Below are 27,013 nucleotides of genomic sequence, written 5' to 3' on the forward strand. Positions count from 1 at the left end.
CTGCTACAGTGTGCCGCTTGCGAGAGTGGCGGCACTCCCGCCGAGGGTTCGGATCCCACATACAGACCGGTTCCCGCTCACTGGCTGAGCGAGGGGCGGGTGCAGCACCGAGGGTTGCGATCCCGTTGCCGGTCCCGGTCCGGTCCGGGCGTGACACTGAGGGTTGCGGTCCGTTGCCAGACACGAAAAAAGACAAAAAGGAAAAAAAAAAAGAAGACATGCCAGAGGGACCTGGAGATCTGATGTGACTCAACCCAGCTGAAGTGGGAAACTGAGGCAGTGGGTACAGTGCACAAAGGATTTGGAAACCTGGCCCAGCATGGTGCAAGCCTGGCTTAGGCTCCCCTTGGGAAGGAGGGGGCCAGAGACCCAATACTAAAGGGCTCTTCAGACCCTTCTGCAGCCCAGCAGGCGGTGTCCGGAGTCTAAGACCAGAGCCCGGGGGTCTGGTCCCAGGGCTAATGCCAACCAGCACCGTGACCTTGGAAATCTCTGGCGTCAGTTCCCGCATCTGTAAAATGAGGGATGGCCCTGCCCACTGCTCTCTGCCCTTCCGAGCCCTTGCTCCGTGGAGGGGCCATGGGGGGTGATAGGCAGCCTGGGCACCAGGACCCTTCCTCACCTCCACTGGGTTGGCATTCCCCTACAGGTCCCTGCCAGGGCTCCTTAATGGCTAAAAATAAAGTTTGAAATTTGCTGGCCTTAAGGCCCACTGGGAGGCCATACTGCCACCCACCGAGGGGAAAGGGGCACTCACCACCAGCTGTACGTGCTTGGCCAGGTGTGCCACATCCATGACAACCACTGCTACCTTGATGAAGCCCAGTGCCGACTTGACCACATCACGGGTACGGGAGGCCAGAAGTAGGCACACATTCTTCAGCAGCTGCTCCACTGTGCTAGTCCCCATGAGACCTTTGGTGGTAAGGGGGCCAGCCACTGTCTGAGACACCGAGAACCCCACCCAGATCCAAGACAACCACATGGAGAAGCAGCAGCTGCCACCTGCCCCAACCAGGTGAAATGCTGGAAGAGGCTAGCACTCGGCAGACTTCCTGTGTGCCTGGCATGGTTATAATCGCTCTCCCAAGTGGCCTTTTGTACTCTAGCCACCCTGAGGTAGGTGCTATTTCTCTCCCCCATTTTAGAGATAAGAAACTGAGCTTCCAAGACGTTAACGGAGTTGCTCAAAGTCTCACGTGGTTGGCAAAAGACAGCACCAGGTCAAAAGACCTTGGCCCTATCCTAGTGATAGTGCAACACAGGGCAACTGGGCTGCAGGATGTGTCATGGACGGGGTGAGGAGGGCGCCTTGGCACAGTTGCCAGAAGCAGAGGCAGAGCACTCACGAAGAAACAGCAAGGCAGACTGGGCTGTGTCCAGCTCTTCTCCCTCCCTCCTGGCACCTTTCCCTTGCTCTAGTAGCCACTCTGTTCTGACCTTTTGGGCATTTTCCTACACTGAGGGCTTCCCAGGCCTTGAAGGAAGTAATTATTTACCTTTAAACTCGAAAAGAAGGTGGGTCAGAGCCAGGATGCTACAGCTGACCATGGTCACCGGGCCCACGAGGCCAGGGTAGATCTGGATGAGGTACTGCTGCAGGGCCTCTGGGGGCAGAGACCAGGATGGGTCACATCAGGACAGGGCCCACCCAGCACACTGAGCCTTTGGCCCGCCAGCAAGGGGGACTGCGGGCCAGAGAGAAGCAGCCTGCCCAAGGCCAGGGCAGGTGGCACTCGCTAACTTTTCTCTTTTGGGGGCACTGGCTCCCAGCCTATTAGCAAAACACCCACCCCACCTGCATCCCCAGGACCTCACCTTCCTGGTTTGTGCCAAACCGCAGGAAAGCGTGGCCCATCTCCACGAGCAGGGCGAAAGCACTCTTCCGTGCTCCCACAGACACTTCCTTGGTGCACAGGATCACCTGGCCCAGAAAGCCCCATTAGCACGTGTTCCCTGAGCTGGCTGCCCTGTGGTTGGCTGCCTGAGGCAGAAGGGGCAGGTAAGGCACCCTTGCTCCCATTACTACCCTCCCAGGATCCCACAGGCCCTCAGGAGCCATACTCCAGAGAACTCCCCAAATGCACATAGACCCTCACCTCTGGGACAAGGGCAGTGATGAACTCCTCATGCTCCGCTGAGAGCTTCTTCACAATATGTAGGAGGCACTTCAAACGTGGCTGCAGGCAAGGAGATACACTCAGGACCCCTCCAGACCACCCACACACCTCCTAAGCCTCCACACGGCTCCTCTCCTGGTGTCGCCCTCCTTCCCAGGCAACGTGGGTGGTGTGGGGCCCTCACTCTCTTGGCCGGCGAGGATGTGCTCCGTAGCGAATCCAGCAGGGTCTTCTTCAGGTCATCCAGGTGGCTCTGCACGAAGCAGGCCCCAGGCCCTTGGGGGCTGGCACACACCTCCTCCAGCACACGGTAGGCCTTCTTCTGCACTCCATGGGCCGTGCTCTGGGAGGGCACAGGGTGGTCAGGGAGGGGTGAGGAAGGGGCGCTGGTGCTCCACCCCTGCCCAATGACATTCACAGAGCGTCCACCGTGACCTGTGGCCAGCACTGGAGGGGATTTGAGGAAGAAGCTGGCCCTGACCACCTGAAGCTCACAAGGTCTGACGAGAGGGCCGGCAGTGTGTCAACAGCGAGGGGCTAACTCCTGTGCCAGGAACGGGGATGTGGCCAGGAGTGAAGCCAGCCCAGCCCTTGATCACTCGCTCACCTCTATGGCACACCCTCCAGCAGAGCGAGCTCACAGCGCCTGGCATGTGCCGAGGCCTGCATTGCTGACCTTCCCAGCTGGAACACTCTTCTCTCTGCCTGTATGCCTACCCGCCTCCTTGCTATTCCAAAGCTGCTCTGTCACTTCCCCAGGACACCTTTCCTGAGGCGAGGTGGCCCTTTCCTGGACTTGTGTTCCACCCCAGACCACTGCTCACAGTTAGGTAACTGCTGTTAAACTGTTACTGCTGAGTTCTGCATGGTCATCAGCCAGAAAACAAGAGGGATAAATATCAGACCAGTCTGTGATGGGCCTCGTGAGTGAGCCAGGCAAAGGACCACAGACTTGGTTCTATAAGAGACACCTCAGCAGCTGAGGCCTGAGCACAGCTGTACATAAAAGTTACTTTGGCACCTAAGGAAAGATGGGCTGGACAGGGTAAGCGGAAGCCGCTGCAGGAGAAAGCACATGAGGATCTGACCTTGGGTGGCAGCAAGGGGTGAACACAAGAAGACAGGTCCCACCTTCCTAGGAGCCCTGTCCCCTGCAAGTGTAGTTGTGTATGGCTTCTGGCCCCTGAGGCTCACCTCTAGGTAGGGCCGGATGGTGGAGAACAGCTTGGTGATGGCGGCTTCATCAGCATGAGGAGCCAAGGCCACAACCAGGTCCAGGACAGACAATCTGCTCAGGGGCAGGAGACCAAGGAAAGGCTTGGGATAGGGCTGGAAGAGAGCACAGACTAGTAGTGCTCTCAAATCTACTGGGTACAGGGGAGGTGGGAGAAGTCAGGAAGGACCAGGAGCCTCAAGGGATCCCATGAACAATAATGACAGCTAGCAGCTAACTGAGCACTCATAATGTACAAGGTACGTTCCTGGTGCTTTATATGTGCCAACTCCTTCAATCTCACAGCATCCCAGCTGCAGGTACTATTATCACACTCATTTTACAGCTGAGGATTCATAGGGTAACTTGTCCACAGTCACACAGCCCATAAGTGGTGGAGATGGGATCCGAACCTGGGCAGTGTGTCCCAGGCCTCTCATTCCTCCCTAGCAGACTAAAAGGCCTCTCCAAGAAGAAAGAGCTAGTTAGGCCTCTTGGTAGAGCTAGAACATTCAAATAATTCCAGAGTCAATCCCAGGGTTTCTGTTAAGACACACCCTCCAGCTCCCTGAGATGCTCCAGTCCAAGTGGGGAAGCCCTGAGAATGTTACCTGGTGAAGTCAGAGCTAGCAGGGTCCAGCACCTTCTCACTGGCCTTTTCCAGGAAACCATTCACCAACTGGCAGCCCCAAGGAGACGAGAAGGTAGGAGTTGAGGAGGAGAGAAAAATAGAGCAGCAATAGCAGCAGGTCCCAGAGTTGCCTCCCCACTCCTATTAGAAGCCTCCAGCCCAGCCCCAGCCATGACCGCTAGTATGTGGTCCCGTTCTCCAGGTGGCAGAGACCCAAGACAGCCCTGGTAGGGGGGTCTTGGCCTTGCCAACACATCCAACCTAGCACCCTGTCAACCTGAGAGCATTCCTCTCCCTCCCTCCAGGAGCTCACCTGAGGCTCAGTTATAGTGAGGTAAGTCTTGATGGTTTCCAGCACAACCCGGCGAGGGGCTGGAGTGTCCCCAGCTGCAATGGGCTGCCCATACAAGTTGAAGAGGATTGGCAGAAAGTTCTTGGCAAAGCGGCTTACTTCAGCACGGTCAGCCTCTGGCAGGAGGACCAAAGTTGCATGAAAGAGACATGAGTTAATGCCGCAGTGGCTGCTGGGGCTGCAGCCCAGAGACAGCCTTTTAAGGAACCTGTGACAGGACTTGGAACCCATGGTTTTGGGGCTTCTCTGTGACTGGAGAGGTTGAGACCAGGGCACAGAGAACAATGTGCCACAGTGATTTGTGCTCCTCCATGGCTTCTGTCCCAGGGACCAGCAAAGTGCCAGCCACACAATAATGCTTTCCACACTGACTGAACAAATCCACAGCAGTTGCCCGCACATTGGGTAAGGGTAGGAGAGATGGGGCAGTTGTCAGCTACCCACTAGCTCCTTGGGTCCCCAACAGCAGGCCAGGAGAGAGGGCAGGGGACCTCTGTCATCCCAGTCATCCTCCCACCAGCTCCCATCCCTACAGCCCACACGTACCTGCCTCACAGCCCTTGGTGATGAGGGTGCGCAGGGCCTGGCACACAGTGACCCTCAGGTCTGGGCGCTCACTGATGGCCATGCCTAGCGTCCGTGCCAGCCCTTTGAAGGAAGCAGCTACGTCCATGGGCCTTGTGCAGAACCCAGGCAGGAGGGTCCAGATCTGGGGAGGGAGGTCATGGTAAAGAAGGAGAGTGGCACCCAGCAACCTGTGCCCCTGCCGTCTCCTCCCCATGTCCTCCAACTGGCCCTTACCTGCCACTGGAGTGTGTCATAGATCTTGGACTCCACTGTGCTGCCCGCCTGGGCCAGGTCCATTGCTGGAGTGTGAGGCAAGGACACTGTGTGACCCAGGTAACCTCCTGGCCAACCAGCCTCATTTTACCAAAAGCAAAAGCCCACTGATGAGGAAAGGAATATGGGTGATTTCCCCCTCCCCATAAATTAAGTCATAACACCTGTTCATTCTAAAAAAACTAAAACAGACCTATACAAAACAGAAAGCAGAGGCCAGCCCTGGTTAGCTCAGTTGGTTAGAGCACAGCCTTGTAACACCAAGGTCAAGGGTTCGGTTCCCAGTACCGGGTAGCCGCTTAAAAAAAAAAAAAAAGAGGTTCAAGAAAACAGAAAGCAGACGCCCTTCTATAATCTTACTCCCTGGGGACGGCCTCTGTTTCTCTGCCAGGGCTGTCTTGGGTCTCTGCCACCTGGAGAACAGGACCACATACAAGCGGTCATGGCTGGGGCTGGGCTGACTTTCTTATACTTCTTTAAATACATGCACACTTTTAAAAACATAAATGGGACTGTACTATACATACATTTTTGTAATCTTGTTTGCTTGACAGTAAATTGGTAAAATTTACTAAGCAAGTTCTACGTGGCAGTCTGTGCAATGTGCACTTTATGTGATTATTTCGTTTAATCCTCACAATGCAATTATCCTGCTCATTTTACAGATGAGGAGCAAACCATGGGAAATTAAATAAACTTGCCCAAAGTCACCAAATTGTGGAGCGGCCGTGTTGGAATTTAAATCTCGTCTGTTCAACTCACCATCTACTGCCCCATCTAATGGTCTCTTTCTTCATAATGACTACATCATATCCTGAAGTGGGGCTTTACCTTAAGTAACTTAACCAGAACTCTACTGAGGTCATGCAGGTTGTGTGAGATTTTCTGCCAGTATAAACCACACTGCTAGGAACATCTCTGCATATATATAAATCGTTGTGTACTTGTGTAATTATTTCCCCAGGACAGAAACCTACAAAGAGTAGGACAAAGGGAGTACCTAATCTCAACCTACAGACCACCACCAGTGCTCACAGGTCACACTAGTGATGCCAACCCCTCATTTGACGGGTTCATCTGTATTTTCTTTGATGGGCATATATCTCTTTCATAAATAGAAGAAAACTTAGAAAACACATTAAAATTTTAGTAGTAATTATCTCTGGCTGGGGGGATTAAGTGATTTTTACTTTCTTCTTTAAACACTTCCTGTATATTCTACAACGTAATATTTGAAATCAGTAAACCCTGCCTTAGAGCAGGATTTCTCAATCTTGGCACTATCAACATTTTTGGCCAGATAATTCTTTGCTGTATGGGCTATTCAGTGCATTATAGGAAGTTTAGCAGCATCCCTGGCCTCTTACCTACTGAACACCAGAGCACCCCTCCCCTACAACCAAAATCATCTCCAGGCATTGCCAAGTGTCTCATGGGCAGCAAAATTACCCCCCTACTGAGAACCACTGCCCTAGATCAGAGCTCAACAAACTTCTGTGAAGGGCAGTATTTCAGCCTTTGCAGGCCACAGGATTTCTGTTATAACTAGTTAACCCTTTAATGCCATTAAAAAGTAGTATGAAAGCAGCGACAGACAGTATGTAAAAGAATGAATGTGGCTGTGTTCCAAGAAAACTTTACTTATAAAAACAGGCAGCAGGTGGGATAGTTCACCAATCCTGCCCTAGACCCTCAAAAATCCAAAAACAAAAGCTCCTGGAGCCACCACCAGGCCAAGAAATATGACTCAGGGCTCTGCCTGTCCCTGCTGCAGGCCTGAGTCTGTTAAACACAGGACTTGAGTAAACTAGAGGGTGCAGAGAGAAGACAAAGAGAATGAGGGGACAGAAACCATGTCTCAAAGGAAAGGGGGAGAGACTGAGGACATGCGGCCTGTAGAAGGGACATCTCAGGGTCTAATAATCATCTTGTTGTTTTAAAAAGTGCTTTTTGGGCTGGCCGGTTAGCTCAATTGGCTAGAGTGCAGCCTTATAACACCAAGATCATGGGTTTGGATCGCCATACCAGCCAGCCACCACAAAAATAAACAAATAAATAAATAAAAAGTGTTTTCTGTATCCATAAAAATATATATAAATACTCCTATAGGTATATGGAAGTATATATACACACAAATATATTATAAATTAAAAACTCTACCTCCAGGGCTCTCAGGAGGGAGAAGGGCAGAACTACTCTTTGTGATCCAGGTGGAAGAATAAAGCCCAAGGGGTGGTAGCTCCCATGGGTGGGGCCGATATCTACCCCCACAGGGCAGGACTCTGTCACCAGGTGGGGGAGGAGGAGTTGCCTGTATGCCTTGGAGCAGAGGGGAGGGAAAGCCCCATGGAGGAGGGACTCAAGCACTGGCGGGCCACCTGTTTGGCAGAGGGATGCTGCCGAATGTCCGGAAGGCTGGGTGTGCTGGACTCAGAGCCCCTTCTGATCCCTTCAGCTGAGGCTCCGGGACTATGCTTGGCCCCTGGCTGCACTCAGGCAAGTACCCTGTACCTTTGCTCTTCAGGGTGGTAGCCAAGGGCAAGAAGTAGGTGGTGAAGAAACCAAGTCGTGTTTCTTGAACATGGTCACGGATGACAGGCAGCAGCCAGCTTCGTGGAAAATCCAGAGTCTCTCTAGGAGGAGGAAGGAAAGGACCCAGTGAGTAAGAGGTGACAGCCTGGAGAGTGGCATACCCAGCAGGCGTTCCCCACTGAGCCAGGAGGAGCATGAGCCCTCCACAGGCCCTTCTCAGCACAGTGCACAGAGACTTCAGCCTGAAGGAGCAGTGATGGAGCTTGGATGCCTCGTCCCCTCCAAAACTCATGTGGAAATTTGATCCCCAATGTGGCAGTGTTGGAAACTGATTGAGTCATGGGGGCGGATCCCTCATGAATGGATTAATGCTCTCCCTGGGGGAGGGGGGAGTAATGAGTTCTCGCTCGATTAGTTCCCGCGAGAATTTGTTGCTTATAAAGACCCTGGCACCTTCTCTCTCTCTCTTTTGCTTCCTCTCTCTTGCTTCCTCTCACCATGTGATCTGCTTGTATCCACTGGCTGCCTGCCACTTTCAGCCATGAGTAGAAGCAGCCTGAGGCCCATGCCAGATGCAGCTGTCCCAGAATTGTAAGCCAAATACACCTCTTTCCTTTATAAATTACCCAGTCTCAGGTAATTCTGTTATAGCAACACAAAACAGACTAAAACAAGCAGACACCATTCCCCAGGGAGAACAAGCCATCTGACTCTCCTCGGGCTCGTTTGAAAGCCAAACAGGGTCACACTTACTCAGAGCCATCAATTTCCAAAGGTACAGCCTGTAGCACCACCTCAGGTCCCATGCTAGTCACTGCAGCCCCCACTGCCTGGTCCAGAGCTGCCGTGTGGGGGAAATGAGGGGAGAGGCGCAGGTCACACAGGGACTGGAGGCACTAGAGCAAAGAGATGAGAGACCACACATCCAGACATGCCCACAAAGCAGCGGCCCATGACTGAGACCAGGCAAATTTCCAAAAGGACGAGGTCGGGATACAGGGCCCAGGTTAAGGCTACACCAGCGGGCACAAACTGATAACTTGATTAACCCACTGACATGTTTGATCTCTCCTCAAGGCCCAAAATTTCAGAAAATTTTGTCTCATTGACAACCTGCAAAAATCAGGAAATTTCATGTACAAATGTAGATTTCCAATTTATCTTGAAAAATGGAAAGGTCTGACAAAGGCAGATGCACAAATTAGCAGGCACTGAAGAGACAGAACTGCACCACCCTGTTCACGGCAGCCCCCACCAGCCTCACTTCTCACGGGCCTGCCTGGCCTCTTGTAGGAAGCCAAGTTTGCCAACATAATCTCTTAGTGCCCAGGCCAGGGTGGCTCCTTTTTTCCAACCAGCAATGGGAGGGAGTCAGTGAGGAAGGTCCCAGGAGGCCAGCACTGGGGCCTGCCCTCAGGCCCCCACTCTCTCCTAGAACTGGGGTCTGCTCAGGATCCCTGGGTAATCCCTGATCCTTAAATGATTTACTCTGGACTGGAATAACCGTCCCAGAGTGTAAGGCTGATTAAAACATCAACACTGTGCTCACTTGTTATAGAATATTTATAGAATTAAAAATTGAAAGATAAGGGGTGTAGATCAGGGAGGATCACACTGGTTCCCTAAGTTACAAAATCATCAATTCAGGCAAAGACCAGTGAGCAGGTGGCTGCAAGAGGGCCTCCCACACTGGCCCCGTCACCTTCCTGGGGACAATGTACTGGGCACCGTCAGGGTGGGTGATAGAGTGCAAAGATAACAGAGACATATGCCCCCTCCAGGAGCCCACATCCAAGGGCCCAGGCACCACCTCCTGACAACTCCCCAACTCACCTTCTTCATCACAGGATGGGCCTGCCTCCCACATGCCTGGAAGAAGACACACAGCAGCTGCAACACGGAGCTCCATGCCGCATGGAATTTGTACATCAGGCCCTCCTCCACTGCCCTGCCAATGGAGCAGGCACAGTCAGGGCCACAGTCATGCCACCTTGTGCCTCAACCAGGAAAAATCAATGGCCAGCACCATAAGCTACAGACCCCCAGCTGGCCAGTTAGGGTGGGTCTCCAGGAAAGGCAAAGGAGGAGAATTAACATTTATGAAGTGTCCATACTGCCCCTGTGCTAAGAGTTTAAGTCACATAATACTAGCGCTTAAAGAAAAACCTAGGAGGTAATTATCTGTCCCATCTTCAGATGGGGAAACTGAGGCTCAGAGAGATTAGATAACCTGCCAGGGTCACTTTGCTAGTGATCACACTGGGCCTCCAAACCCCATGTTTTGTCATTGTCCCATGCTTTCTCCATCTAACCTGAGCTGGGAGGGCAAGGTAAGACAAAGTGCCCTGGGCAGAGGGGAAGAGCCTCTAGCCCCTTCCGGCCTGTGCACACCTTGGTCTGCTCCACCTCCCAAAGAAGTCTAGTCCCTAGAGATTTTAGGCAAGAATGGCTGATGGGCATCAGCGTGGGGAAGAGATGAGGGTGGGGGTGGGGCAGTTCTATTGCTTGAGTTTTCCTGAAACTTCATCCCAGATGTGTTCACAGGAAACAGGCCTATTTCCCTGAGGAACAGTGACCACAGCCCCGTGCCTTAGAGCTTAGCAGATAGACCCAGAGGAGACACCAAGAATCCCAGGCCCTTTCCCAGGATTACTCAGGCTGCTTAGTGCCCTGAGGTTCCTCACTGCCTGGCTGGGAGGGCAAAGATGGACAATGGCTGTGTCTGTGAATGGCTCCTCTCGCAGGTGTAAAGGGCAGCACAGCCTGTGAACAAGAGTGGACTCTGGTCTGGCTGCCACTACGCTAGCTGGATGACCTTGGCTCTCTCATCTGTAAAATGGAGTTAGTAGCTATCTCCTAGCACCACAAGCATTACTAATAGTTTACATTTCTTGAATGCTCCAAGGTGTGCCAGGTACTGTTCTGAGAACTTTCCATGTATTACTTCATTTAATCCTCACCTCCCTGTCATTCCCTTTTGACTGATGAGGACCCTGAGGTAGAGAGAGGTAGAGGAACTTGCTCAGATGACTATGGCTTACAATCCATACAGCTGGATTCAAACCCAGCAGGCTCCAGAGTCCATGCTCTTAAGCACCACTCTGCGCTACAGCACAGTTTGCACTGTACATGTCCCTGAAACATGGTGGGTGCTCAAACTGACAGGAGCTGCTCTGGCAGATGTTCAGTAAACAGCCTGAAATGCCATAAAGTGCCTGGCGCTGTGCACATGGCCCCCAGTAAGTGATGAGAGGAGCGCTTGACATTACATAGAACTTTCTACAAGGCACCCCTCAACCCCTCCTAATGCGGACACATTCTCACCTGAACATCTTGGCAATGTACTGGCCAGGACCTGAGGCCGACGAGGTCACGGAGCCGATGTCGGCCATGTGGGGAGCCACACATTCCTTCAGGATCTCCTGCAGAAAGAGGCCATAGGCTGCTTAGGCCCAAGGCAGCCCCCTAGAACTCTCATCCCTCCCAGGTGACCACTTCCTAAAGCTTCTCGAAGCCTATCTCCCACTGTGAGAACCTCTCCCCAAGGACTGAGTTGGTGGTCTGTGGTGAGTATCGGGAGAGAGACAGGGCAGCAGGCAGAACCCTCTTGTGCTCTGCTTCCTCAGCTAAAACTGGGGCTGGGGAAGCTGCAGTACCTTGAGGCTCTGGGTGGCAGCTGTCACCACCTGCGAGTGGGGCGAGAGAAGGGAGGTCATCGCAGTTCCAAAAAAGCGAGAAAGGTGGCCCAGCCCCAGGTCCCGCTGCAACCTGTAAAGACAAAAGATTTCTAGGGGGCCTGACCCAGAGCCTTGGGGACCTGGGCAACCAGGGCTCCACCCTCAGATGGCCCAGGTCCAAAAACAATCACTGATCTGCAGGGCTCTACGGGGCCTTCACGTGGGCGATTTAAAAAAGGTACAGTTCGGCCATAATAATCATATACAGTGTATATTGACAAAATAAAAAAAAAAAGGTACAGTTCGGGCCGGCCTGTGGCTCACTCGGGAGAGTGCGGTGCTGATAACACCAAGGCCCCGGGTTCAGATCCCATATAGGGATGGCCGGTTTGCTCACTGGGTGAGCGTGGTGCTGACAACACCAAGTCAAGGGTTAAGATCCCCTTACCGGTCATCTTTTTAAAAAAAATAAATAAAAATAAATAAAAAATAAAATAAAAAAGGTACAGTTGTTCAAGTAATGACTACATGTGGTAAGAAACTGAAACAGGTCTTCAGGGTATGAGATGAAGGGCAGGCCTTCTTCAACACACAATGCGTCTAGCCTGACCCTTAGATGCACTTCCCAGGGGATAACCAAGGTTAAGTTTCTTGAACCCTCTTTCAGAGGTTTTACACATATACAAACATACAAAATAATAACAATTGCTAACATTTATACAACACATCACATACCAACCACCGATATAACAACATATGTTAATTTATTTAAACCTTGCAACAACTAATAGGTCCTATTACAATTCCCATTTTATAAACGAGGAAACTGAAACACACAGAACTCAAATAACTTGCCAAGGCCACACAGCTTGACATAGTGGGGTCAGGATTCACACCTTGGCAGTCTGGTTCCAGAGTATAAAAATACAAATAATTACACCTTACCTGCTGTTCTGCACTTTGCTTTTTCTCAATATACCTAAGGTTCTTTCCATATGAGCACACGCATATCTACTTCAATTACTTCTAGTGGCTGCACAGTATTTCACGTGTTTCAAGTGCTTATATTACCACTCCCTCTGTGGGACACTTAAATTGTTTCTAGTGTTTCTGCCGTTACCTACAGTGCTACAACAAACATCCTGGGATGTACACCGGGGCACGACAGTGAGTGTGCTCTAGGATAAATACTGCGAAGCGGAGAACAAGGCGATGTTGCCATTTCCTGCACTGCCAGACAAAAGGCAGTCTGGTAGAGGAAAAAGCACATGGGCCTGGCAGACATGGGCTGGAGCCCTGGCCTTGCTCCTTAGCTGCTGTGTGACTAGTGAACTCACAGAGCTTCAGTTCCTGGTTTATGAAAAGAGGCCAAGGGCTTCCTCATAAGGTCGTTGAGAGCAGTGAGAGGAAAGAACAAGTGCAAAGCACTCAGCAGGCGCCCAGGTCAGGGCAGGCCCACAGGAACCACTCAGCTGTGTGGAAGACAAACCTGACATGGTGCGGCCACAGGGCCTCAGAGACCCTCACTCTAGGCAAAACACCTCCATGCAGGTCACCAATTGATTACTCATTTTATTCCCAGCTTTATTCCAAAAATAATGGAATTACCATTAAGTGGCCAGGCCCAATCATGAATGAATGCAGACACAAAACACAAACTAGGTTCCCAGGACTATGAAACCCAGAGGAGGGAACCATTAGCCCAGGTGGGGAGAGGGGTGCAGCCACAGAAAGGGCGTGATATTCTCTGACAACGAAACCAGGTGCAAAGGATAACAGAGCCAGGGACTAAACTCAGACTGCAACCCAGACCGCCGTGCTCTCAGCCCACCCTGCTACTCCTCACAGCTGGTTGGAAAATACTCTGGCAGGAAAAGACTCAGACCTGGCTAAAACAGGCGATGCTGCCCTACCCCATGCCTCACAAAAACAAGCCCCAGGAAGCTGCCAGCTCAGGTCCCTGCTGCCATCTGTGCCGCACAGCAGGCAGCCTGGATGGAGGCCCCAGGATATCCTCACCCCCATTCCTACCTGACCAAGTTGACGTGGGCTTTCTCCATGACCTTCAGCCAGGCCAGAAGGGGTTGTAAGTCATTCTCACTGGGAACGTAGTCATACAAGGCCTAGAGTTAGGACAAGGAACAGGCAAGTGACTGAGCAAGAACGTCAGCAGCAGCCAGTGATACGGCCCCTCCCCGCCCCTAGGGCACCAGTCATGTCCTGGTGACAGGCCTATGCATACGACCACAGAACTCACAGCCCCCATGGCTTTCCCAGCTCCTGCCTCTCCCTGCTCCACAAAGCCCTTCCAGTTCTGATTCTTTGAGAGAACAGCCTCTAGAAGCACTAGAGTATAATGGGTCACATACCCTTTCATGAGTCTGACAAAAGCCACAGTGCCCTTCTCTGGAAAAATGCACATGAGTACACACACACATTTTGCAAATAATTTTACGGTGTTTATGCCCCTCTTCCAAAATCCATCCACAGATTTCTAAGGTTGAAAGGCCTGCTCAAGGGCCGGCCCGTGGCTCACTCGGGAGAGTGCGGTGCTGATAACACCAAGGCCCCGGGTTCGGATCCCATATAGGGATGGCTGGTTCGCTCACTGGCTGAGCGTGGTGCTGACAACACCAAGTCAAGGGTTAAGATCCCCTTACCGGTCATCTTTTTAAAAAAAAAAAAAAGAAAGGCCTGCTCAAGGTATCATGAATACCACGAGACCATGCTGAAATAGTTTATTATGTTAATGAGGGCAAGAAAGAGCCAGGCCCCAGCTCCACTGGACACTGATGTGACTTAGGTGGCCACTCTCCTGTCTGCCTGCTATCTGCTGGCCTCCTTCACTGGGGCAGCCCAGCCCATTCAACCTCACTCTGCAAACAGAGCAGGGCTGGCACCCCCAGCCCAGTCTCCTGAGGGACTCACCCTGCAATGGCCTTTCCCCCACACCATTGGGCCTCACCGTGATGATCTGGGCGTTGAGCTCTGCTGACAGGGTGCCTGGGCCCGGCTTGGCATGGAAGAGACTGTGAAAGGCCTGCATGGCACAGGCTGTCACCAGCTGGGGGAGACACACAGGCTTAGAGGGGAACTGCAAAGCCCACAGCTGCCTTGGACCCCTCGGCCTCCCACTCCACCTGGTGGGCTAGGAGGGAGCCAAGGGCCTGCCACACCCAGACACCCTCAGGACATGTAAGACACAGCAGCCTCTGAAAAAACTTTAAATGATTTAAACAAAGACAATGGAGAAACTAACAAAATGTTTTCAACATAATGGCTAAAATAAAGGCAGGCTATAAATGGTCTGCATCCTATAACTACAGCTGTATTTTGACATGTTCTTTAACATTGTCTGAAAAGATACACAGCAAGTTATTTGCACTGTTTACTTTAGGAAATGAAACTTGGAGGGAAAGAGACCTATTTTTTTACTTTGTGTGCTCCTGAATGTTTTTTTCCTTTTAAACAATGATCATGTTATTTGTAAATTAAAAACTTAAAAGTATGTACATGAATATACACTACAAGAGAATACACAAAGATTAATGGAATTGTGCTAGGATGGTAGAAATATAGGGGATTGCTGCTACACTGATTTTTTCATAAGCAAGCAAAGAAAACCAGATACAGAGTAGACATACCGTGACTCTGGCTGGAGGAAAGCTTGTGAGGCTGATGTTTATGGGTCCCCACCACCCTTCCATCCTCACTCTGACCTGACCTCTGAAGTCAGCCTCCAACTGGATTAGGACCCTGAGGTGGCTGGGCCTATCCCAACACCACGGATGGTATGGTGACCTTGGTTTTAACTTAAGAGCAGGGTCAGGGTAGGGAGACACCAGGCCCTGCTTTTTTCCTGACCAGTGAGTTCCCCAAATTCCACCACCATGGGCCTCCCTTCCTCCAGCTCTGGGGCCTGAGCTCACCACATGACTCAAGGTCATGACCCTGAGGAGAGTCTCACTGCAGCTCTTCACCAGGCCTTCTGGGAAGCAGGGCAGCAGGTCCTTCAGCAGCGTCAGCATGTGCAGTGTAGTGGTGGCCTCCTTGGAGCCTGGCAAATGAAAGGGGAGTTGAGATGCCAGCCCACCCTCAGCAGCAAGCCCTGTCCTCCTACGCCAGCCACTGCCTCCCATCCAACTGCCCTCAACCTGGCTTCCCCACCTCCAGACTTCTCAATCTCCTGGATACAGAACTTGGCAGTGGAAACAGCAGCAGGATGATGGGCAGGGGCCTTTTCACCAAACATGAATTCACTGCCCTTAAGGACTGAGCATACTCCATGCTGGGCAGCCTTCCGGATCTGAGGGGCAAGAATAGGGGGAAACAAAGCCAGATCAGCATTCAACCAGCATCGTGGGTGGCTGGCACCACCAACAACCAACAAGCCTTGATTAAACAACTACCATATACCCAGAGCTATGCCAGGGCTTTCATAGAATCCTGAGCTGTGGAACAACACAAACCTCAATCCAAATCCCTGCTCCACTACTAACTCGCCAAATGGCCTGGAGGAATCCCAACTACTTCATTTCTGAGTTTTCAGTGTCCTCTTCTTTAAAACAAGGACTTATTCAACCATCCAGCAAATACTGAGTGCCCACCAAGCCAGACACTGTTCTAGGTGCTGGCAGACTGGCAGTGAACAGAGCAGACAACTCACACTCTACTTAGGAAACAGAAAATAAACAAATATCCAGCAGAAGGTAAAAAGTAGTTTGCAGAGTAAGGCAGGGGTTGCTTTTTATAGAGTGGCCAGGAAAGTGTCACTCCAGTAAAGCGATATTTCAGCAGAGACCTGAAGAAGGTGAGAAAAAGATCATGTAAACATGTAGGGAAAGAGGCATGAGATGTCTGGGATAATAGCACTGAGCACACTGAGGGATTGCATTACTGTTATTATTATTATATGCTCCCTGCCCTGAACTTCCGGAGGAAATAGAGTGGGGAACCACCAGTGACAGAGCGTCTGCCAGGACCTGCACCAGTTCTATGAGGAACACTGGAGTCTCCCCACACCCCTGCAGCAAGGTTGGTATTATTCCTATTTATAGTCAGGAAGCTGAGGCTCAGAGAGATTAAGTAACTCACCCAAGGTCGTGCCGCAGGTGGAAGATCCAGTATCCACCTCAGGTCTGTGTGACTCCAGAACCCCCTCCCCCCGTCCCTCCCTGCCAAGGTAAATAGACACATTGGGAGACTGATGTGTAAACAGTTCACTGATTGATGAGGCACCAGAGACTCAAAAGGCGCTGACTGTAAACATCCTCCTGGAGGATGAAGAGCTGCCCTTCACCTTCTGGAACTAAGCAGATGAGGCCCAGAGGGCAGGAAGCAGAACCTCAGGCAAGAGCCCAGTACTCAGGGCAACCTCCCCAACCCACTCAGACAGGCCAGCCCTGCCTGGGCTGGGCCGGAGGGGAGGCTGTGCAGTGTTCCCTCTGCCCAATTTTCTGGGGATCTAGCCAACTCACCTTGGGCTTGGAATGCACAGTGAAGCTCAGCAGCCCGTGGTACACCTGCAGGGTCACGGGGTAGCCCCAGGCTACCAGGTCTTGCTTCCGCAAAAGGGTGGCAAGACAGGAGAGGACCTTGAAGAAGAGAGTCAGAGTCCCTCAGCTCCACCAGCCTTGGCCCACTAACTCCAGAAAATCCCAAAGGGATGTGTCTGAGGGTCCATGGAGTACCTACACCCCTCCCAGGAAGCGTGCAAGCTTTAACCAAATCAGTAGGCTCTGGAAGATGGCAAAGGGGAAACTGAGCCTCAGACACTAACCCATCGGAGGACAGAGGTAGAGCCACTGCTGGCCTGGGCTGACATGATATCCATGAAAGCTTTGGAGGTATCCGAGAACTTCTTAATGAGCACAGGGCTGGGAACACTGTGAGGAGAGAACAGAGACGGTCACCCCAGGGGGGCCCCTGAAGAGCAGCTGGTGCAGCCCCTTGTGGTACAAAGGAGGGAGCTGGCAGAGGGAGGGGCACTGCTGGCCCAGTCACTCAGCAACTGAACAACAAAGTCAGGACAGCAGTTCAGCACGCTTCCCACCTGACTCCCCACCGCTCTCACCTTCCCCACTACCCCCTCTCTGTACTGCCCACAAGATGGCCTTATAAACTCACAGCAATCCTCCCTCCACCTCTCCTGGCTGCAGGTCTCCAGACGGCCTGATGTCAACATCCCATCCCATTCCTCCTGCCCCATTCACTGGCCCAGGGCTGCCCCCTCCCCAGGCACCACAGTATGACAACCCAAGAGCTTGATGCTGTCCAATGCAAACTCATACACTAGTATCTTTAAAAATTTTTAATTTTATTTCTAAATTTCTTTTCTTTTTTTTTTTTTTTTGTCTTTTTCCGTGTCCGGCAACGGATCGCAACCCTCAGTGTCGCCCCCGTACCGGACCGGGACCGGCAACGGGATCGCAGCCCTCAGTGTTGCTCCCGCGCCTCGCTCAGCCAGTGAGCGGGAACCGGTCTGCATGTGGGATCCGAACCCTCGGCGGGAGCGCCACCGCGCTTCCCAAGCGGCGCACTATAGCAGTGCGCCACCGGGCCGGCCCTGTTTTTAAATACTAAAGCATTTTCATGTTGAATGATATGTCTTTTTCCGTGTCCGGCAACGGATCGCAACCCTCAGTGTCGCCCCCGTACCGGACCGGGACCGGCAACGGGATCGCAGCCCTCAGTGTTGCTCCCGCGCCTCGCTCAGCCAGTGAGCGGGAACCGGTCTGCATGTGGGATCCGAACCCTCGGCGGGAGCGCCACCGCGCTTCCCAAGCGGCGCACTATAGCAGTGCGCCACCGGGCTGGCCCCTAAATTTCTAATTGTGGTAAAAAACACATGACTTAAAATTTACCACAATAATCATTTTTTAAGTGTATGGTTCAGTAGTGGTAAGTATATTCACATTGTGCAACCAATTTCAAGAACTTTTTCATCTTAAAAAATCAAGTAGCTTTTTAAAAAACAATTCCTTGACCCTGTTCCTCCTGTCTCCATTCCCTTCTTCCCTCCACAAAGAGACCCAGGGTGAGCCAGGACTCACCGCTTCAGGACAAGGTTCAGCAGGTAAGCAACAGCAGCCAGAGACTCCGGGGACTCCACCGCTTCCATTGTTGTCATCTGAGGGCCAGGTCAAGGGGGTATGAATGGATAAAGTGTCATGCTGGGCAAATGGGAAAGAGGAGGCAGGAGGGGGGAACCATGTGCCCAGCACAGTAATTATGACCAAGAACCATGATGTCAGAGGTTCAAATCCCAGCTCTGCCACGGTATGACTCTGGGCTAGTAACAAACTATCCATGGCTCCTTTTCTTCATCTGCAAACTAGGGATAATACTATATACCTTATAAGCTGATGTGAGATTTAATTGCATTATGTAAAATATTTAGAATACTGCCTGGCACATGATTAAAAACCAAATACTAGGACCAGCTCATGGCTCACTTGGGAGGGTTTGGTGCTGATAACACCAAGGCCACAGGTTCAGGTCCCTATACAGGGATGGCCGGTTAGCTCACTTGGGAGAGTGTGGTACTCACAACACCAAGTCAAGGGTTAAGATCCCCTTACTGGTCATATTTAAAGGAAAAAAAAAAAAAAAACACCAAATACTGCCATCTAATTTATTTCATTATTCTAGAGCTGAGGTTGCAAACTTTTTCTGTAAAGGGTCACACGGTATAGATATTTTAGGCTTTGCAGGCCACATACAGTCTCTGTTGCATATTCTTCTTTTTGTGTGTTATATTAACACTACTTTAAAAATGTAGGCTGGAGGGCCGGCCCGGTGGCGCACTGCTACAGTGCGCTGCTTGGGAGTGTGGCGGTGCTCCCGCCGAGGGTTCGGATCCCACATACAGATCGGTTCCCGCTCACTGGCTGAGCAAGGTGTGGGTGCAACACCGAGGGTTGCGATCCCATTGCCGGTCCCGGTCCGGTACAGGCGCGACACTGAGGGTTGCGGTCCATTGCCGGACACGAAATTGACATATGAAGAAGCAATCAAAGAGTATGTGGTTTTGGGCTGGCCCCGTGGCTCACTCGGGAGAGTGCGGTGCTGACAACACCAAGGCCACGGGTTCGGATCCTATATAGGGATGGCCAGTTTGCTCACTGGCTGAGCGTGGTGCTGACAACACCAAGTCAAGGGTTAAGATCCCCTTACCGGTCATCTTTTAAAAAAAAGAAAAAAAAAAATGTAGGCTGGTCAGTTAGTTTGGTTGATTAGAATGTGGTGTTATAACACCAAGGTCACAAGTTTGGATCCCCACAGTGGCCAGCCGCCAAAATAATAAATTAAATAAATTTTTAAAAAATGAAAAAGCCAAGGCTGGCTGGTTAGCTCCCTCAGTAGAGCATGGTGCCAGTAACACCAAGATCAAGGGTTCAAATCTCCATAATGGCCAGCTGCCAAAAAAAAAAAGAAAATATCAAGAACCCCGCCCAAAAAGGTTTTGTTTATGTAGGTTTTTTTTCCCCCTAAAAGATGACCGATAAGGGTATCTTTTTTTTTTTTTTTTTTTTTGTCCTTTTTGAGACCAGCCGCACCGCACTCAGCCAGTGAGCGCACCGGCCATCCCTATATAGGATCCGAACCCGCGGCGGGAGCGTTGCTGCACTCCCAGTGCCACACTCTCCCGAGTGCTCCACGGGCTCGGCCCAGGGTATCTTAACCCTTGACTTGGTGTTGTAAGCACCACACTCTCCCAAGTGAGCTAACCGGCCATCCCTGTATAGGGATCTGATCCCGTGGCGTGGTGTTATCAGCACCACACTCTCCTAAGTGAGCCACAGGCCAGCCCCTTTGTACTTTTTTATCTATGAATATTTACCATATGAAAAGTTAAAACTAAGCAGTCTTTAAAATGCAAGAATATACGAGCACAATTCCATTAGTTGTCAAAATAATGTCATCAGTATCATATACCTTATGGAAAACTCCATGGTATGCTCATGAGATGTTCTAGTATCATTACGAAAATAATTTTGACCTAGCCAACCCCAAAAGGGTCTTGGAGATCCCCAAATCAAACTTCAAAAACCATTTTTCTAGAGGATCCCCTGGGCCTAACTCATCTTCATAGATTAAAAAAGAGAAAACAGGGCTGGCCAGCTAGCTCAGTTGGTTAGAGCACAGTGTTGATAACACCAAGGTCAAAGGTTCAGATCCCCGTACTAGCCAGCTGCCAAATAAAAAAAAAAGGGAGAGAAAACAGAGCAGTTGATTTGTTTTATAAGAATAATGTAGTGAATACCACCAGCCTTACCAAGTCATTTGAGAGTGACTGAAGCACTTTCACTTAGTTCACTTAGTGTCCTTCTCTACCTCCACATGCCAGGGGCACCAGTTTTCTTTCTACAGCCTGCCTAACCTGCAAACCCCCCCCTCCCCCCAAGTGGCACCCACTCACCAGGGCAGCAAAGTACTCGGTCTCTGTCTCCTTCCCTCCCTGGGAGCGAATTACCTCAGTGACGGCAGCCAGAACAGCACAGATCTGCACATGTGGGAGAAAGCACCTTTGACATATCTAGACCTAACCCCACCCCAAGGTTGCCTTTTTTCCCTGCTCTTTCGGAGATTAACCTTCTGGTAAAACCAGAATTCAGAGGCCAGGAACACACCACAGGGCCTAGCAAACAGGAAAACTCATAATATGTTTGCTAAAATTCCACTCCAAGGACTCGATCTCCTATGCAGAAATACCTGCATGGGTGTGCAAACATTTATGTACAAGTATGTTCACTGCAACAACAAACTAGAACAATCAAGCAGATATCAACAGATCAATAATGTACTCTTATTATATAATGAATAATGATGGATTTAAACACTGTAATCATTGAAAAAACTGAGGAACAACCACACATATTAGCTTAGAAATACTATTTAGTGTGGAAAAAAGTTGCAGAACAGTGCATATAAAATATAATCACATTTCAACAAACCTAAGTAACAAAATGTGGGCGAAAAATATTTTTAAAAGTCTAGAACAGTAACGTTGACAAGAAGCTATTGAGCTCTTGAAATATGGCTGGTCTGACTGAGGAACTAAATCTTTAGTTTTTTAACTTTAATTAATTAAATTAAAAAATTAATACTTGATCCAGTTATGGGAAAACATATAATTGAAGCAACTTGGGTAGGTGAATCTACTTTTGCAACTGTAAACGTTATGATCTCTAAATACAAATCAAATATTTCCAATGAAAATTTAGCATCCAAATGAGATATAAGGGCAAATTACACACTACATTTTGAAGACTTAGTATCACAAGATAATGTTATAAAACATCTCATTATTTTTTACATTGATTATATGTTGAAGTAGTAATATCTTGTATATATTGGGTTAAATAAAATATATTATTAAGATTAATTTCACTTGTTTCTTTTTACTTTTTTAATGTGGCTACAAGAAAATTAAAATGGCATCATGGCTCAAATTATATTACTATTGGACAGTGCTTGTCTAGGAAGATACACAATGACGCATGAACAGTAGCTACTGATAAGGAATCAAGTTGGGAGAATAACTATTACATTTTATTCTACTCACATCACTTTGGTATCATTTAGAATTTTGACACTTTTCATTTAAACAATGAAAAATATAAATATATATTTCTAACCTTAAAATACAAATAAAATAATAAAAGTAAATAAAATTTAGTTCTAGTTAGATAAAAGTTTCTAACCACTGTTTTCAGCACTAATTTACTCAACAAATGTTTCTTGAAAATATTCTACATAGGGGCCGGCCCGTGGCTCACTCGGTAGAGTGCGGTGCTGATAACACCAAGGCCCCGGGTTCGGATCCCACATAGGGATGGCCGGTTCGCTCACTGGCTGAGCGTGGTGCTGACAACACCAAGTCAAGGGTTAAGATCCCCTTACCGGTCATCTTTTAAAAAAAAAAAATAATAAAATAAAATAAAATATTCTACATAAAAAGTGCTGGGTTAAGTACAGTTCAGGAGATAAATATTTGTCAAATATTTCTACCCTCAAAGACTTTACACTTCAGCAGGGGCAATATTCTTATGAAAAGCAGAAAATGGAACCTGCCCTAGGAGGAGTAATATGTACGGGACACAAAGGGTAGGAGAGATGACACATCATCCAGAAATACCAGCTGCTGTCAGCCAGAGCTGGAAGAAAATAAAACCCATGAGCCTGGCCCTTCCTTATATCCCATGACTCTCCTGACCCTCTCCCCTACCTCCTTGTGCGCAGCTGAGTTGGACTCCCAGAAGCGTTGCACTTTGCTGAAGGTGACGTTTGTGCAGTCAGAGAGGCCGCTCAGGAAGGTGCCCGAGGACTTCTCGGTGAGACCTTGCTCCACCTCTTCTTCCATAGCCGTCTCAGGGGCTTCGCTTTTGCCCAGGCGCAGGGAGCCTGACTGCAGCTCATTATGCAACTTCACGGCATCAACTGTCAGGTCGCTCTTTCCTGACAACCGAAGGCACAAGGTAAGGCATTCGCTCCTACCCTCCGTTTGGCTGAGAGAACGGAACAACTCCTACGAAACAAACCAGCCCAGTCCAGGCCCCCAAACCGAGAGGCTGAATTCTGAACACAACCAGCCTCATAAATCCACTGTACACCTAGAACTTAGAAAACCAAGGAGAAAAGAACCCTTCAGATAAGCTTCTGCTTCCTTGTCACGATGACACAAGCGCCGGTAAGGAGTGGGCTGGGAGATGCATTCAGGGGGCCCAGGAAATAAGAGTGAACGCGTTTTCAAAGAGCCACCCAAGGTTACTGACAGTCGTAAGTCCCAACTCTGACACCCATGGTACCCTAGACAAGTCATTTCTTTACTGTGGACCTCAGTTTCCGCATCTGTTAAATGGAAAGGGTGGGGTCTGGCCAGCTGGACAGTTGGTTAGAGCCTGGCGCTGATAACACTAGGGTCCAGGGTTCGATTCCTGTACCAGTCAGCAGCCTCCACCCCACCCCCGCCCCCCAAAAAAAGGGAAGAGTGGGCCTTTACAGCGGGCTCCAGATCCGACAATCTAAGAGACGAAAGGTCCAACGCCCGGGCCCGGACCCATGTGAGGCCCCAATTCCATCCCGGACTCAGGGCTGCCCGGAACCCCGCCGCCGGCGGCGCTCGGTCCCGACCCTCCTACCTGAGGGCCGGCTGAAGAAGCGGCTGCGGGCGGCCTGGCGGTGGCGGCAGATGGCAGGGTTACTGTCGCTGCTATGGCCTTTCTTCCAGCGCTTCAGCTTAGCCGAGACACCGGACGGCAACTTCCCCTGGCGACCCATGTCGAGCAAGCTGCGGCCGGGAGACAGCCTAAAAGACCGGCTTCCAGGGACGAAGAAACACGTGCCGAACCCACGTGGGTCCCAACCTCCTTCACTTCCTCTTGCGTCACTTCCGTATTGGCATCCGTTACTATGGCAAAACAGTCAACATCCGGTTTTACGACCAGGGAGGAGCACGGAGGAGATCCGTTGCTAGGGACGATGTTCTGTTGCTAGGGCTTCTTTCACTCCCACTCCTGGGCCACGGTTCTTGGCTACAGGAGTGAGCCTTATAAAACTGGAGTTCCTTTGCAAGTAGAAAGAAAAACAAACATACATACATTTATAGTACTTTTGAGAATTAACAAAAAAACTTAATTTCAAAACTTAAGCATAGAAACAAATTTATTTGAGGGGCCGGCCCGTGGCTCACTCGGTAGAGTGCGGTGCTGATAACACCAAAGCTCCGGGTTCGGATCCCACATAGGGATGGCCGGTTCGCTCACTGGCTGAGCGTGGTGCTGACAACACCAAGTCAAGGGTTAAGATCCCCTTACCGGTCATCTTTAAAAAAAAAAAAAAGAAAGAAAGAAACAAATTTATTTGAGAGTCAAAACCTGCCCAGACCTGAAAGTGAAAATGAGTTTGACCTGAAAAGAGAAAAAAAGCAGCCAATGGTGTTCTAGACTTGCTTTGCTATTTTAATTTATTACTGGGGATACCCAATTGCTAAGCTATCCTTGCCTCATAACAGCACTCAATCCGTGGTCTCCTAATTCTACTCAGAACCAGCAACCAGTCCAGAACTGATCCCCACTCCCCTGAGACCCTCTTCAAAATCCTTCAGCCACAACCCAAACCTTACAAAAGAGGCTTCCCTCCCTCTTCTTGGGAGCAGCATTCTAAGATTCCTTTGGAATTCCCTCCATCACTGAGAGTTAACAATTCTGATTTTGTCAGACCAAGATTTGTTCCTGATGGGTTTGGCTTATCAGGCTTTAACATGTTCATTTTACAAACTTTTTTAAAATTCCCACTGAATAAGACGCTGCAATAAGTCAATTTCCTAAATGAACCAGACAGAAGGTGACAAAGTTTTCAGGTCCTGCTTTCCTGATTCAGTGTGAATTTTCCTCCTTGTTCTTTTTTTTTTTTTTTTAGGGTGACTGCGCTCTAACCAACTGAGCTACCAGCCAGCCCCCTCCTTGTTCTTAAATATCCTTTTGCAACAAAGAGTCTCACAACTAATGTGCAGATGATCTCTGGGGAGCTTGTGAAGAACACAGACTCCTGGGGTCTTCTCCACCATATAAATTCCATGACGGCAAGAACTTTGTCACTTCTATTTCCAGCACTTAGAACAGTGTCTGGCACATAATAGGTCCTCAGCAAATTTTTGTTGAATGAATCAATGAATGAGTGTATATGTGTGTGTATTGTAGAGGGAAAAAGAGAGACTGAACCAAAGTTGCACATTACAGTAGTTCAGGATAAGTGTAAACACCAATGACTCATTAGTCTTTACTTAGCCAAACTGAGACAGCCTTTCACTCCACAGTTACAAACACAAAGCTTGGTGCTGGCTGGTTAGCTTAGGTTTTGGAAATGCAAAGATCAAAATATACATTGCTGGCTGGCTGGTTAGCTCAGTTGGTTAGAGCACAGTGTTAAAATACCAAGGTCAAGGGTTACGGATCCCCATACCTGCCAGCAGCCAAAAAAACCCCAAACATTTCTGAGAAAGTTTAAGAGGTGCCAAAAAATTAGTTTTGCTCCAAGAACCAAAGAGCTAGGGATGAAGAGTAAAGGGAAGGCTAGAGTTAAATTCATGAAACTGCAGTCTTGGTGCCAGCAGGCAGGGACCTGAGGGGTCATCTAGGTCAGAGGTCACATGCTGGTCGGTGACAGTACTTTCACTGTTCTGCAGTAAAATAAGTACAATATAGTGATGCCAGTGTTCAAATGCCCTTTCCTTTATAAATCAATAGTGGGGTTGGCCAGTTAGCTCAGTTGGTTAGAGCATGGTGCTGATAACACCAAGGTCCGGGGTTCCATCCCTGTACTCGCCAACTGCCAAAAATAAGAAATTAAAAATAAAAAGATAATATAAGGCAATAGTGAAAATCAATGGAAGGCTTTTTTTTTTCTTTCAGACATTATTATTTGATAAAATAAAGAGTTGGCAACACTTTGTCAGGACTTACCCTTTCTAATCAAGTTTACAATCTGTGAAATTCAAACTATCTATAAACCACCGACGTTGTCCAATTCTTCATTTTGCCAAGTCCAGAAAGGTGAAGTGCCGTGCACAAGTTCTCACAGTGTGGTAGTTTCTTCGATGAAACACAGCAAGCACTAGCTGTAAAGGAATAGATTAATACATTAAATCTAAGAAATTTTGTTCATGAGAAACACCATTAAGAGTGTTGAAAGGCAAGTCAAAGAGTGGGAGAAGATACCTGCAATATATGTAACTAACGAAGTACATCCAGAACATATAAATAAATTCTACAATTAATAAGAACAAGACAAACAATTCTATGAAAAGAATGGGCAAGATACATGAAGAGGCACTTCACGAAAGTAAATATCCAAACAGCCAATAAACATATGAAAAGACATTCAGTTTCATTATTCAATGCAGAGATGCGAATTAAAACCACAGTGAAATGCCACTATGCACCCACCAGAATGACCAAAATTAGAAAGACTAGCAATGCTCTCTTGCTTCTCTCTCTTGGTTCCTCTCACCATGTGATCTGCTTGTACCCGCCGGCTGCCTGCCCCTTTCTGCCATGAGTAGAAGCAGCCTGAGGCTGGTGCCACATGCAGCTGTCCCAGAATCAAATAATTGAGAAGACCTTTCTTTGACATGGAAAGAAGAGGATTACCCAAGAGTTCCCAGGAAAGAGCAAGTCTACAAAATGTTCACCTTTTCTCCTTGTAATCTGATGGATATCTGGGCTAGTAACCTCTAAAGAATCAAGTGAATAAGCCAACTATGGAACCAGTCATCACCTTATATCAAGCAAAACATACTGATAAACAACGTGCCTGCATTTAACATAAATTCTGTGGGGCCGGCCCGTGGCTCGGGAGAGTGCGGTGCTGATGGCACCAAGGCCACAGGTTCGGATCTCTATACAGAGATGGCTGGTTAGCTCACTTGGGAGAGCGTGGTGCTGACAACACCAAGTCAAGGGTTAAGATCCCCTTACCGGTCATCTTTAAAAAAAAAAAAAAAACATAAATTCTGTGAAAATTTAAGGCTCTAGTCCTATCAAATGCTTAAAGCAGAAGGATTCACATAGTGTTTTGTATTCTGCGAAAATTTAAGGCTCTAGTCCTATCAAATGCTTAAAGCAGAAGGATTCACATAGTGTTTTG

At 49.3% G+C, this 27,013-nt stretch overlaps 1 protein-coding gene across 1 annotated transcript in view; it reads right to left on the bottom strand.

Moving 5' to 3' along the window:
• The window catches only part of RRP12 (ribosomal RNA processing 12 homolog (S. cerevisiae)), a 34,435-nt gene extending 10,662 nt beyond the window's left edge, over nucleotides 1–23,773 (bottom strand). Inside the window, exons 1-25 of the mRNA XM_008573213.1 lie at nucleotides 23,509–23,773; nucleotides 22,596–22,825; nucleotides 20,787–20,870; nucleotides 18,418–18,494; nucleotides 17,145–17,250; nucleotides 16,843–16,959; nucleotides 15,533–15,671; nucleotides 15,295–15,422; nucleotides 14,331–14,429; nucleotides 13,397–13,488; nucleotides 11,345–11,456; nucleotides 11,013–11,110; nucleotides 9,522–9,636; nucleotides 8,442–8,584; nucleotides 7,668–7,789; nucleotides 5,118–5,182; nucleotides 4,863–5,025; nucleotides 4,278–4,432; nucleotides 3,945–4,012; nucleotides 3,315–3,408; nucleotides 2,305–2,463; nucleotides 2,100–2,180; nucleotides 1,819–1,924; nucleotides 1,500–1,607; nucleotides 758–915 (exon numbers count right to left, since the gene is read on the bottom strand). Coding sequence (XP_008571435.1) covers nucleotides 758–915; nucleotides 1,500–1,607; nucleotides 1,819–1,924; nucleotides 2,100–2,180; nucleotides 2,305–2,463; nucleotides 3,315–3,408; nucleotides 3,945–4,012; nucleotides 4,278–4,432; nucleotides 4,863–5,025; nucleotides 5,118–5,182; nucleotides 7,668–7,789; nucleotides 8,442–8,584; nucleotides 9,522–9,636; nucleotides 11,013–11,110; nucleotides 11,345–11,456; nucleotides 13,397–13,488; nucleotides 14,331–14,429; nucleotides 15,295–15,422; nucleotides 15,533–15,671; nucleotides 16,843–16,959; nucleotides 17,145–17,250; nucleotides 18,418–18,494; nucleotides 20,787–20,870; nucleotides 22,596–22,825; nucleotides 23,509–23,647 — 2,958 coding nt within the window. The 5' untranslated portion in view covers nucleotides 23,648–23,773. The remainder of the gene's footprint in view (nucleotides 1–757; nucleotides 916–1,499; nucleotides 1,608–1,818; nucleotides 1,925–2,099; nucleotides 2,181–2,304; nucleotides 2,464–3,314; nucleotides 3,409–3,944; nucleotides 4,013–4,277; nucleotides 4,433–4,862; nucleotides 5,026–5,117; nucleotides 5,183–7,667; nucleotides 7,790–8,441; nucleotides 8,585–9,521; nucleotides 9,637–11,012; nucleotides 11,111–11,344; nucleotides 11,457–13,396; nucleotides 13,489–14,330; nucleotides 14,430–15,294; nucleotides 15,423–15,532; nucleotides 15,672–16,842; nucleotides 16,960–17,144; nucleotides 17,251–18,417; nucleotides 18,495–20,786; nucleotides 20,871–22,595; nucleotides 22,826–23,508) is intronic.
• Between the last annotated feature and the right edge of the window lie 3,240 nt (nucleotides 23,774–27,013).

This window comes from Galeopterus variegatus, unplaced genomic scaffold (genome assembly GCF_000696425.1).
Source record: "Galeopterus variegatus unplaced genomic scaffold, G_variegatus-3.0.2 Scaffold891, whole genome shotgun sequence".
Taxonomy (NCBI): Eukaryota; Metazoa; Chordata; class Mammalia; order Dermoptera; family Cynocephalidae; genus Galeopterus; species Galeopterus variegatus.